Below are 14525 nucleotides of genomic sequence, written 5' to 3'. Positions count from 1 at the left end.
CAACCCTGTTTAGAACAACTATCACTCGCATTTCAGCATTGTTAGGGGAAGTTTAAGTCTTGGAGATCAGCAATTCACTTAAAACAGCTTTGGCAAGGTGGATTTTAGGTGAGATATCCAACTTTCTGAAAGTGCGAACGCTTCAGGATTGAGCGCGTGCGTCTGGAGCGTGCGAGATCTGAGGTAAACTTCTGCCGTCACTTCACATTCAAAACCAGCCTTACGATTAAAAATATTGAGCTTAAATGTGTGTTATTGTACTTAAAGCTATCGAATAATAACAAAATAAAGTGTTTTGACATACCAACAGCTGGCACACAATGGTAGCTGCGTTTTAGAGAACATGTTAGTTGGTTTCTAGCTCGTGTAATATGCTTATTAGTTGGTAGATTATATATGACCACCTTGAGCTAATGTTTGTTGCTATTTCATGATTGTTTATAAGCTAATGACAGGTTAGGCCAGCTATAAAGCTGTTACCATGTTCCAAAACACAACTACAGGCTAAAGCTCGATCTGTCAGCAAGGAACATGAGATCTACAAATAGACCAGTACATTTCTAGTGTTTTAAATATGCTTAAAACAGTGAGAACTAACCTCAGTCCATCTGTTACTTTCAGATTATTGAGTATGCAGTAACAGGACACTGGCATTGGGCAGAAGGAGAGATTTAATCTGTTTTCAGGCTCACATGGAGGGTGAGAAACATCTACAGCATTGGAACACATTAAGGTAAAGTTGTTTTGTTTTGTATTTTGGAAGCATCTGTTTTCCCTTTGCACACATATTAATTCACCTTTTTTTCATATTGCAGGTGTTTTCTGTTGTGCCTTGCAGTCCTTGTCCTTACGACAGAGGTCAATGCAGTAAGTGTGCTTTTAATTTTATTATATTGAGTGGACAAAATTAAGTGCAGATTGTGGGGTAGGATTTGTGCCTCATTTATGGTGCAACATACTGAACTGAGTCCCTCAAATGAGTGGGAGGGTCCTTGTTTGTATTACAAGATCCTCATGTGCAATTCGTGAATGTTTTACCATTTACAGGTCTTTGCAGTGTGCATGTTCCTTTAATTAAAATCATGTTTTTTAAAAACCACTTTTAATTTCTACCATTCATATAAGGCTGAAATGTAACCGTTTCACACTAGTAAAGTCCCATATCAATTAAGTATGGTTGTTAGTGGTAATATAACTAACTGGTATCCCATAGTGAGAGATTAGACACTGGCCTGACGTTAATGAGGAAAATGTGTCCAGAGTCTGTGAGTGGTTATGTTTTAATACTCACAATCTGACACTTAATGGTAAAGTATGTGTGTGTTCATATATACTGTATAAAATACACATCTGCTTATTTACATTTTTGCCAATGATGCCTTATATGGCTGGTGTTAATTTGAAAAACTATTTAAGATGAATAATGCTGCCTTAGGGTGAATTGTTTATTAACTGGAGTTTCTAGAATCTCCATAATGTTCCATTGCAACTTTCCAAGAAGACAGGGTTGTCAACATAAGGTACTTTATGTTTATTTTTTAGCAGTTCAGTATTTATTTTCCAAATATTTGTTTGAATAAAAAGTTGTGATGAAACAGAAGTAGCAACAGATTTAAAGTTGTGATGAAACGGAAGTTCGCAAGATCTTTTCTACCGTATTGTGACACACATCCAAGTGTGATGGATTATTGAAAAAGAAAAAAGAAATAGAGGCCACAATTTGGCTTTATGCATCGGTTGTTGTTTGGATTTTGAAATGTGGGCATTGCACTCAAGAGGCAAAAGAACGCAAGCTTGTGGTGGATTTAACTGGACTAAATGATTGGGGAAGGCCAGCATACGTCACCAGAGCGAAGTCTGTTGGGTCATTCCATGTCAATTCAACCAGAGGTCCCCGACTCTAGTTTGGACATGGAGTCACATTGAGGTCCCAATATCTATGGGATTGAACAATATAGGGCCTTAAAAATGAAGATTACAAAAGAAAAGTTTATTAAGAATGAGAATCTAGAAGGAAATGAAGATATATTGAATACTTTTAGAGTTACAGGCTTGCAAACTTTGGAAAAGGAATATTTATGGCATTTAGAGAGGTGTGTACTATGCAATTGAGCTAATAGAAAAAAAAATGAGATACATTTCTAATTTTAACATTATTTGTTCTTTAGATATTCCTCTTTAAAAGAAAAAAAATATCATCTGAAAATACTGTACAATTTACCAGTTTACTCATGAAGCCACATTAAGATCTCTATATCTCTGGGATTGAACCATCGAGGGCCTTTAAAATGAAGACACCAAAACGTTTGTTAAGAACCAGAATCTAAAAGGATATTAAGATATTTTTAATACTTCTTGAGTTACAGGCATGCAAACTTGAGGCAAAAACACAAGAAGTGTTTTGAATGGACATTGTTGGCATATAATGCAACAAAGATTTTACTAATAGACCAAACCAATCTCTGTGCAAAAATAATGATGCTGCCATGCATCTTTCTAAAGTCATTTTTACACCCCTGTAATTTGGCTTCAAATCTCAGGTGAAAATTTTAATTTTTATCCTCCTTTACAAAATAGTGGATTACTCAATCTGTGGCATTTACTATTTTGGCTTTCACAACTATTTATGTTTGTCTTTCTACAGAAAAAATATTAACAAAATCAAAAATTTGAGCCGGGGAAGTTTCCGAAATTCCAATTTGACATGGAATAACACAGAAGAAGATCAAGTTTTGACATTTTGATTAAATATTACAAGGTCAAAAAAGGTTTTAAAATGGTTAGATGCGTGTATTGTTCACAGAAATATCTATAACAAGTGTTTAGAAAATAGATGAGTGATTTTTTTATTTTATGCTGACTTTAACTTTGTCGTTATTGCATTGAAGCTTTATTCTGCATGAATTTTAAATTTAAATTGGTTAAAGTGGCTACTTATATTATTGGTGTATTAATTTGCTGTCATCATGCCTAGGTTATCCAATAAGTTATCATCATAATCATATGTTTTGCTCAGATTAATAACCACCATTGGACAGAAAAGTATTAGCTTTACCATTGTACAACAGTCTCCCCATGTGTTGTGATGAGTGTGTGAAATCCTCTTGCAATTTGAGGATGATTTCAACATGAGAACATATTTCTTTTCCTGATCCACATGCTGATATGCATTTCTGGCCACCGCCCATCACCAGCAGCAAACACAGCAAGTTCAAAAGGGCTGATAATTTGCCAGCCGCCTGTAGAAGCTCCTTCAGCTCTACCCTCATTCTTTTAGCTCTAGATCTAGCTGTGGTATTCCCCTTAGCACCTCATTTTTTGAAGAAGACATTGCATACTGTGTAAGGCAATTTTATAATAGAATCTCAAATTTCCACTGACATGGCTGAAACATGTCAATTCCTGCTTTTCAGTTATATGTCATGTTGAAAAGTCTCAAGTATAGATTCATTCAGTCATTCTCATGATGTCGTTCTCATGTTCTACTTTAGTTAGTTTCAGTCTGGTCCATTCCAAGGTTGTGCACTGATACAAATGTTCATTATGAACAGTAAGTGCTGATATTTGGCCCCAAAGAACTCTTAATGCAGTCAGTGGAAGTTTTTCTTTCAGAAAAATCTGTTTTCACTCTTTTTCGAAGTTTTACATGGTTGGAACAACACATCAAAGGGAAAACTATAGATGAGATGCCAAAACTTGTGTACAGCCATGGGAATATAGAAAGCGGTAACAGTAACAAAACTTTTAAAAGGAAGTATAAATGTACATAAAGTTTTTTTTTTTTTTTTTTTTTTTTTTATATACTGTTATTTAATTAGTTAACTTTTATGTATTTAAGTGTTTATCGTATAATAATATATATATATATATTAGAAAAAAAAAAAAAAAAAAAAAAAAATATATATATATATATATATATATATATATATATATTTTTTTTTTTTTTTTTTTTTTTTTTTTTACAACCCTTTTGTACAACCATGGGAAATGAGAAAGAAGCAACAAAGTACAAAAAGTACAAAAAAGTATTTCTTAAATACATTTTTTCAGATTTTGGGGTTACTGTAATTATTATTTTTAATACTTTTTTTTTTTTTCAGATTTTGCTCATTTAACTGGTTTAAGTGTTTATATGGTATAAAAATGTATAATTTTTCACATTATTCAAAGGCCCTTTTGGTCTATGAGAGATCAGCCAGTTTTGCACAGGATCTTGTGTAGTGTTTCTGCCAAGAACTCCCTCTACAACAAGGTATCAATATCATATGTATGTTTTTTTTCTTCAGAGTTAAACTGATTTCCCTTAATAGAAGAAGAAGAAACCTCCTTGTCTAAAGCTTTATCAGATTTTGTGCCTCCCTGATCAAAAACTTGTGACAGCAGTAGGCTGAGGCTGTGCATTATACTGGTACAAGGAGTGTAGTGATTTCAGGTTTCAGGCCAAGCTAATTTTAGACAGGCAATGATCCGGCCTACAGGGTATGATCATTGTAGGTGACCTCACATGGACAGTAAAGACTATTTGGTGCATGATGAAGAAAATTATAGATTCTCCACACAGTTTAGCACAAAATCTTGTTATTATTATGCATGAATTCAGCCTAAATAATATAACATGGTCATACCCATACACATTGAGTCTCTGATTGCAATCCAAGACCAAAAGCACAATTTTTATCGAAAATTGACCTACATTTTTGTTTGAGAGCTGGATTATTATTTACATGTTTAATTGTTGGTAAACAGCTGGTAACAGTTGGTCAATACTGTAGGCGTAGGTGCAAATGGATCTTGTTGCACATTAATGCATTTATTTAATAAACATTCTGACATACCGTATCTGATATAACAATGCTCACGTCTGTCTTTTGAAAGGGAGTTTGAGCTATTTTACAGCATTTAATACACTTAAAGGTACAATAGGTGATTCTCTACAGAAACATTGTTTTTACATACCCTCACACACCTTGTTCGCACAGACATCTTACATTATCAGTGCGATTCATGCTATGCAGAGTTTATGTAGACAGATGTCAGTCACAGAGCACCGCAAACAAACAGCAGCCACCTCTTGCAGTTCCTGCCGAATCAAAACAACAAGATTATACCGTGTTCACTCCATAACTACCGTAATTAAGAGATGGGAACCCGTGACGTTCTAACCAGAGCTGTTAATCTGCAGTAGTCAGGTACAAGCTCTCTAGGTTGTTTACGTTCATTAGGGCCCGAGCACCGGTGGTGTGAGGACCCTATTGTAATTGCTCAGTCAATTCTTCTTTTCCAAAATGAATCGAATTTTTGAGGGCCTAAACATGCTTGAAAACTCATAAAGCTTTGCATGCATCAGAAGTGGTGAAAATTTAGGTCTGATATGGGTTTCAGAATTAGGTGTGGCAAAATGGCTTGATAACGCCACCTACAAAATTTCAATTAAGCGCCCTTTGTGCTACATTTCATGTACAATTATGAAAATCGGTAGACACGTGTAACAGCCTACATAAAATACCTACAAAAGTCTAATCTTAAGGCCTTAGCGATAATACTTTGTGAACTCTTCATATGCCAATATTCATTGCGCCACCTGCTGGCAACAGGAAATGGCATGTTTTACACTGTAATTCACTCCCAGGAACACATTTCAATATGCCACAAAGTACCAAACATGCTAGAAATACGTAAAATCACGCAACACTTGGCCAAGCACTAATGTATGCGATTAACACCACGAAACTCCATATGAATGTGCAACTCAGACATTCAATGTCCGATCTGCCCCAAAATTCACGTTTAATAAAAGTCCTACCCTGAAGACATCTACATGGCAATATTCAGTTATAGTGTGGCATTATGAAATAACTTTGCCATAATTCTCCTGTATTTACTCACTTACATGCATGTTGCCCTCTTTTTACTGTTTTCATAAGGCCACCAGGTGGCGGTGAGCCTGGGTGCGAGGGCCCTTTCATTGCTGCTTGCAGCTTTAATTATTATTGTAATGTTATGTGCTTTGAGACATGAGGTAGTTTAATGCCGACTCTTGTGAAGCTTTGCAGAGAACAGCTGTGTGCGTTTTGGAGGAGGCATGGCTTTGGACGGCGATTTGCAGGGAGGGTGGGATTGTATGCTTTCAATGCTAGCAGGCTAACATTAGCATTTCCCAGATCAACTACTTCACCTTTAAATATATTTTTTGGATAGTGTTGTCATGGGAATTCAGCACTTTATTTCACAACTTTGGTGTGATGGAAATGCTTGAAGTAGTGTTGTAGTCAAGACCACCTAAACCGAGACCAAGTCAAGAACAAGACCAGTGGGTGTTGAGACCAAGACCAAGACTTTGAGGGGTTGAGAGCAAGACAAGACCAAGACCAAGGCAGGGCAAGACCGAGTCAAGACTATGACTAGACCAGCACTCCTTAAAATTAATTTAAAAGATCCACATTTACTGCTTGGGAAATGTTTTAATCAATACAATTAGTATAATAAGACTGAGCTGTTATAAGATAAGAGCTGTTACCAATTTGCTTATTTATATTATATGTTATAATATAAAATCAATATCTCATACAAGTACTTTTTTGCAATCATATCTTGAATTTTGTGGGCATTTGTATAAATTTTGGTGACATTTTTGACACAATCACCCATTGATTTCTGACACAGCACAACAGTAAGTAAAATTAGAAATAAGTTATTGATTGCATTTGAAGCAGAAAGATTTACATCCAATCACCATAATGGTGTTAACAAATAGATCAGGCAATGCACCGGCAATTCATTTGTGGTCTTGACCGGTCATGAAATAAAATAAAATTTTTTATCTCTTTTACACCAGATTAGTTCGCATTCTGGAGCCAGATCCTGTTTTTGGCCAGGCAAACTGGAGCCTGTCGCAAACTGGCCACGTGTTTTCACAGACTTGATGAATGAACGATGACGTAAAGCTGCAACATGTTGTTTGCCTGAATATAAACAGTCTAAAATCAAACTCTGCTCATCCCGGTGTTTGTGCATACAGGCTCTTCTGTTTTGGTGTTTACAGTACCGCCAAACCACCACCTCCCCGGCTCCGTTCCAGACCAGCAAGTTTTTAGGGCCGGAGTTCAATTGACATTTCTCGGTATAAAACCCCTTTTCTGCTGTGGAAATGCACACGATGGTTAGAGAACGGACAAAGGCCGGGAACCCATACCAGAACAGTGTCGGTAGAAAAGGGGTATAGCCAAGACAAGAACGAGTACAAATGCGGTTGAGACTGACCAGGACCTTCAAAAAACTGTCTCGACACCAAGACCGCTCTTGAGTACTACAACACTAGCTTGAAGAATAATATTTTGGGAAGAGATGGAAAAATTTGAGAGAGATAGGCGTTTACATTGTCAGGAAGTTCAAAATGTAATCATCACTGTTTGATGTATATGTGGGAAGATTTTATGATATTATCTTTATCCTTTGGGGTTGATTACTATCTCCTGTTGCTTGACCTATGTTTGGATAGAAAATCAAAGAAAGTAAAAAAGTTTGTGCGTAAAAATGTCCCAAGTGCCACAATGATATATATATTTTTGTAACATTTACAACAGGGCTTTTCAGCAATAACTGCATTAAATATACTGTATTAATGAACTGCATGCAATTCAGCGATGTCCGCTGTGGAAATTCCTTCTACCATATAAGGGAAAAGGACATGGATGTGGTCACAGGGTGGTTCCTGAGGTTGTGCACGAGGATAAAAGCGCACGTGAAGAAAGTGTGTGCACTCCATATCGGTTTGAATGGGTGGACCAGCACTGCACAAAAGATGTCTGTTGGTGATAAGGACAGGAAAAACTCTGTTCCATCGCCTGCCAAAATAATCTGCTCGGTCAAAAAAGCAAACAATTGGGGGAAAATCTATTGTTCGATTAGAGGGATCAAGGCAGGATGTAAAATTGTTCCGAGGGGAAGACCTGAGGAACTCTCAGACCAAGCGACACTGCAAGTAGCATTGCAAGTAGCAGAGCCTTTGAAAATTTTCGGAAGTGTAGGTTTTGTGATGGACGTATATTCATTAGATCTACAGTGAATTTCTGTGTGAGTATGTAGTTGACTGTATGCTGGCCCACACTGAAGGGGTAGTTCCCATAAAGTAGTTGTGGTGGCCCCACCCATGTCCTGTGTCAAATAGCGACCCTTTTGACCTTAGGCTGGTATGAAGTTTGCGTCTCGTGTGAACTTTCCTGGGAAAGAGCAGCACACACACACACACACACACACACACACACACACACACACACACACACACACACACACACACACACACACACACACACAAAACAACCGTAAAATACACTTTACATTTTTATAAAACATCACAAAGGAATTGAAAAAGCAATTGTTATTCAATCCTCTTTTAAGTCAGGAGGCTTGTTGGTATTAAACACCATGTCCTAACCAAACGTGACAAATTCATAAGTGACATCTACAACGATGTAAATCAAATTGCTTGCCACTGAAAATTAATAAATGAATGAAATAAATAATTAATTATTTTTGATTATTTTAATTATTATTAATTATTAATAATTATTAATGAAATAAAATAAATAAAAACTCTTTTAAATACACTTTTAAAAAGTGCACTTTGTAATAATGTTAAATCAAAAATTGTACTTTAAGTATATTTTAAATTATTTTTTCATATTATATCATGCTTTAAAGATCAATTATTTACAATTTATTTACAAATATTTTGATGTGTTGACTTACATAAAGCACATACAAAGTACTTGATTATAATTTTAACTGTAGTGTGTTATTTGATTCTATATTCAAAGTTAATATATTTTAAATGTACAAAATTGCAGCTTCATCATTACAAATGTGTAATCACAAATATATTTAAGTACATGATAAAGAAGTTTTATTAGAAATTATTTTAGTTTACCATAAATCCTACATTCATTAGTACACAACCATAGTTCAAAGTAGGGTGACCAATGCAGGACAGTCCCGAAATTGGGATCTTTTTCCTGTGTCCTTCAAGACTTAAGTAGTGTCCCACATTTCATTTATGTCTGTATTATATATATATACATATTTTTCATCCCTGAAATTACAATACCACAGTAAGAAATATAATAAAAAACTGTGACTGGCATTTAAAAATCTATTTATGCAGCTGTCATATTCTAGCTTTGGAAATAACCAACCAATGCAATCATAGAGAGAGGTTTTCCCGCTGATGACAACTGAGTGGACAGTGCAAAGGAATGGCTAAGTGTGGGCCTCATCAAAGTCGGTAAACACAACTACACCAGTAGGAATTTCATCTCACATTCTGGATAAGAACCTCAAGGGCTGCTCAAAGCTGCCAAAACTGATGATTTAAAGCATGTAATCATCCATCCTGATGTTAAATATTTCCAATGAACATGCGCCGATCCCGCGCATGCTCGAGCACCACCCACGGAAATGATCGAGCACCTACGGAAAAACATTATGTATTCTTCATTCGTTTTAGCCAATAAAAAATGTATTGGGACTTTCTTTTCACGTTAATAGTGCATTTAATGCGGGTTCTGTGGCGTTATTATAATGAAAAACGACGAAAAGTGCATTATTGTAACATGACCACATCAAATGCGCAAGCAGGAACCTCTCCGCTCACAGGCGGATTCCCTTCTCGCACAAAACTGGATGCATACACGCTCTCGCTCAGGTATTACATGTGCGTTGTCCTCCTGCATGTGCAGCCGTGAATCTAGAATTGTCTTCTCACAAGGATTTAATATTGCCAGAAGCGTAACATTATAGTGTGGGCACCCACCGGCAGAAACATTAATCGGCACATATGCCAATTTTGCCAACAAATGTAAATCAGTATTTACATAGCATAGTATTTGTACATTTATTACGTCTCACTCGTGTCCCGCATTGTCCCACAAAATTACATCTACTGTCCTGCAACAGATCAATAGCCAGGTGGTCACCCTAGTTCAAAGACAATAGGAATAAATTACATATTCCTCCTGTTGGGCTGTTTGGAGATCTTGTATCTCCTTTTGTAAATAATTAAACACCACATTGTCAAGGGTGATATCGTGGCTTTATATTTGGCCAGGCACTTGCATGTGTCATTATATTATTAACATTTTACCAAAATCAAGCTCATTGTCATGGGTTGCTTGTAGTTGAATTCAAAAAGAGATAATGAAAGAGAAACATATCTTTTAATAAACACAAAGAGCGATAGTCTACATAACATCAACATAACATTAACAAAAGACAATGAACTGAGGAGAACTGAAGGCTTAGATAAACAAAGGATGATGATTAACAGAACAGTGAACAGTTGTGAACGAATTAGAAATCATGACAATGAATGAATGACTAAGGCAAACTAAGGCAAATGGTGACAATAAAAACTAAAACTAAAAAATGCTGTACTTATTCAAAGAACCATTTTTTTCAAGGGAATTGCAAGGTTAAGTCACAAGCTCTTTATAATACTTTTCATTGGTTAGATATTTGCAAAAGCCACAGACGAAATACAAGGTTTCCACCCAAGAGTGACAATATAAAGATGTACTAACATGGTTAAAATGTTTAATTAACTGCATTTAATTTAAATGTAACTAAAATCCATTTTAATTTAAAATAACATGCAATTAGGTGTCGCAAAACATTACACTCAGTTTTCACTAAAGTATAGCCTTTTAAAGATAATATATCCATAATAAGTTTTTTTTTTTTTTATGCTAAAATGTACTTCTTTTACGCTAACGTGTACTTCTTTTACATGAGAGAAAGTATGAAAAAAATTTAATCTCATCCCTGTCCTTGAAATTTTAGCTTTCGTAAATCACAAATGATTAATTAAAGTAACCAAAGTTAAGACATACAGCAGAGGTCAATTCTTAAATGTATGCAGGAATTCACTCTGTACTTATTACTCTGCACTTTCAAAAGTGCAGCTGTCCTTAGAATGTTAAGATTATTTTTATTACCACTTTATAATTTCCGGTTTATTCTCATTGTGAATGTTTGTTGGTCTCTTGTTACTACATTATGACATTGCCTAGAAACAAGTGTGTTGAAACACAACTGATCTGAATTAACTTCAACTTAAATTCTCTGACAACATTGGATAATTAATTCCCTCATTAAGCCTAAATATTTACATTCCCCATCATCCTTGTGTTTTTTTCTGTGAGTGTGTGCCCATCCAGAATGCTTAAACATCTCATGAAAGAAAACATCCTTGTTTTACTATAAGGCTATGAGCATGTCACATGTCTGAGAGGAGCATGTGGACTTTTGACAAGCTAAATGTGCCTGCCTCAGTGATTCAGTGTTTCTACAGGACCTGCCTGTGGTATAATGTATTTCCAAGTAAACACTGTGGTTCTGTGAAATGTAATTAAGTAGAGCTACTGAGAACAAAGCAATAAGGCACTCAGTGCCATTACAGTGATTTTTCCATAGGTATTGGTAGACTCAGTATAAAGCAGAGTGCCTAAAACACAGTTAACTCTGTCACCGCCATTGACAATGCTTTTATCACACAATGCTTCCCCTTAAAACTTCGACAGTTGAACCGGCTCATTTGGTTCTTTCGGACATGACTGAAATGGCGATTTTCAACTCTGCCTGTTTGATTCATTCGAACGAGTTCTTTGGTTTAATAACCGGCCTAGTAGTTTCTAGTGTAGCCTCAAATACGTTCATTTTGAACTGGGTCTTGGGCTCGTGGCAAGGCACACATACTGGCTCGTCGTTAAACTAGGTTGCTGTTGATACAACCCGAATTCTGGAAAAATTTGGAAATTTTTTTGAATTTGAATAAAATGAAAACTAAAAGACTTTCAAATCGCATGAGCCAATATTTTATTCACAATAGAACATGGATAACATAATTGTTTAAATGGAGAAATTTTACACTTTTATACACTAAATGAGCTCATTTCAAATTTGATGCCTGCTACAGGTCTCAAAAAAGTTGGCACGGGGACAACAAATGGCTGAAAAAGCAAGAAATTGTGAAAATATTCAGCTGAGAGAACATCTAGCAACTAATTAAGTTAACTGATATCAGGTCTGTAACATGATTAGCTATAAAATGGATGTCTTAGAGAGGCAGAGTCTCTCAGAATTAAAGATGTGCAGAGGCTCTCCAATCTGTGAAAGAGTGTGTAAAAAGCTTGTGGAAAACAATGTTCCTCAAATTCAAATTGCAAAGGCTTTGCAAATTTCATCATCTACAGTGCATAGAGAAATCTCTGTGCGTAAGGGACAAGGCCGAAGACGACACTGCATCACTCATTGGCATGATTCTGTCAATGACATTACTAAATGGGCCCACGAATACTTCCAGAAACCACTAATCTTGGTGGCGGCGGCGCAGGAGGGAGGAGCCATGGAGGAGACTTGGTGGAACGAACCAGGGGTGCTTTCTCCTGCGACGCTGCCAGCTGCGGTGGTGAACCAGACGTAGCCGAAGAGACATGGAGCCTGGGTGACACCGAAAGTCCGTAGGGACAAGGTGGAGCTGATGGCTCATGGAACAGAGGCGGAGATGGGGATACGGAAGACCGCTGTGGAGCCAGTGTGACTGAGGATAACGGAGGAGCTGGAGGGAAGGCGGAGCCCGGTGGAGCCGGAGGGATGGAAGGCAGAGGTGCAGCCGGCAGCCAGAAATGCTGTAGATACATGGGGCACAGGAGATACAGGGGACACTGGAGATACTTGGAGCACAGGAGATACAGGAGTGAAAGACATAGGGGTAACTGCAGAAATAGCTTTGGTAAACCAGTCTATTAAATCCTCCTCTAAATAACCAAATAGCTTCCCAGGGTCCATATTGTACTCACACACAGTGGCGGCTGTGTGCGCGGGGCTTCCCTCCAAGTCCTCAAACTCCACTAAAACTCCCTCGGGGATGTGCGTTGTTGCTGACTCGCGCACCTGGTCAGACATCAAATTGGGCTCTGGCTCCGGGGTGAAACACGGCTCAGCAGGGCTCGCTGGCACTTTCTCCGCGGCAGGCGCAGGCTCCGTGTCTGCGGTGGAATCAGGCTTTAGCTCCGTCTGGATGGGCATAAGCTGACTGGGCGCTGGGTTAGGTGGAGCAGTGCTGATAGGCTCTGCTGGGCCGATGGTGAATGCCGAGTTGTTGTTTATCAGCACCCACTCCACACATGCGGTGAAATCTTCACGAGGACTGCTCCCTGGGAGGCATGCCCGGGATAGTGTTTGATGCACGCCAACTCCAAAAAGTCCATGGTGTGTAACTCCAGGGAGCGGTCCTTCTGCTCCAGGCATAGTAGGGAAACAGCAGGGTCCATAGTGATGAAAAAAATAAATAAACAAAAGAAAACACAGCAAAATTAACTGTGTTGGTCCATTCTTCTGTTACGTGCACATGTGTATAAGCAGGCACAAGGACGAATGCGAATAAGAGGAGTAGTATTTAATCACGGAAACAGGCAGGAAACACAATATACACATCAAACATCAATGAGAATGGACAAGGAATGAAGGAGAACAGAGGGTATACATACACACGAGGCAAACAAAGGGAACTTAACAAGATAATTAACGGGACACAGGTGAATCAAATGACTAATCAAATCAAGAATGGGGAAAACTAGGTGAACATGGTCCAGAAGCGCCGTTGTGTCCTGTGGGACTGTTTCGGAGTGGAAAAGTGTTCTATGGTCAGACGACTATGTTCAAATTTGACATTTTTGTTGGAAATCACGGATGCCGTATAGAGGAGTGAGACCTTCCTGCATGTTATCAGCGTCCAGTTCAAAAGCCAGCATCTCTGATGGTATGGGGATGCATAAATGCATACTCAATATTATTGAGTTCATCTTCTGTTTCTGAATATGAATATATAGGTGTTTAAACGGCAAAACACATACACTTACTCATATTTGACAATCGGAATGTCCGATATTTCATGTTATAGTTAACAAATTTGTGAATATTTTGAATAAAAAATGAAAAATTAAAAAAATAAAAGCAGATTATCAGTTATACAGCGCTGCGGTGTGTGACGTGACAAGCAATGTTCACCATGGAAACAATAAAGTGATACGTTCTAAATAACAGTCGCCTGGAAAAACTCATGCTGGGGGGTCAGCCAGAATATTTTAAACTTACGTGCAAAATGTCTTTAGTACCTTTCTAGACCTTGAATGTGGTAATTATGTTGCTGTCTATAGAGGAGTCATAGAGCTCTCAGATTTCATCAAATTCATTTCATCTTAATTTGTGTTTCGGAGATGAATGAATGTCTTATGGGTTTGGAACAACATGAGGGTGAATAATTAATGACATGAGGGCTTACAGACACTACTGTCTCATAACCACAGTTTATCATGCCTCACATTTATCCCTCTGATTATTACATGTATGCCAGACAAGATTTTATCTATACCATAGATCACTGTGAATGGAGATGTGGGCCGCTCTGGAACATGACACGCTCGTTTCTCTGCTAAATGGCTGTCTGTGGATGTTCTTGATGTTCAGTCTAA

The 14525-nt window shown here is 37.5% G+C and overlaps 1 protein-coding gene across 1 annotated transcript in view; it reads left to right on the top strand.

Moving 5' to 3' along the window:
* The first annotated feature begins 26 nt into the window (after positions 1 to 26).
* col4a2 (collagen, type IV, alpha 2) overlaps positions 27 to 14525 on the top strand; it is a 123060-nt gene continuing 108561 nt past the window's right edge. The window contains exons 1-3 of the mRNA XM_048193116.1: positions 27 to 183; positions 622 to 733; positions 816 to 867. Of these exons, the coding sequence (XP_048049073.1) occupies positions 693 to 733; positions 816 to 867 (93 nt within the window). The 5' untranslated portion in view covers positions 27 to 183; positions 622 to 692. The remainder of the gene's footprint in view (positions 184 to 621; positions 734 to 815; positions 868 to 14525) is intronic.

This window comes from Megalobrama amblycephala, linkage group LG6, assembly GCF_018812025.1.
Source record: "Megalobrama amblycephala isolate DHTTF-2021 linkage group LG6, ASM1881202v1, whole genome shotgun sequence".
NCBI lineage: Eukaryota > Metazoa > Chordata > Actinopteri > Cypriniformes > Xenocyprididae > Megalobrama > Megalobrama amblycephala.
Note: the sequence above shows the minus strand (reverse complement) of the source record. Positions and strands in the feature narration are given on the sequence as shown.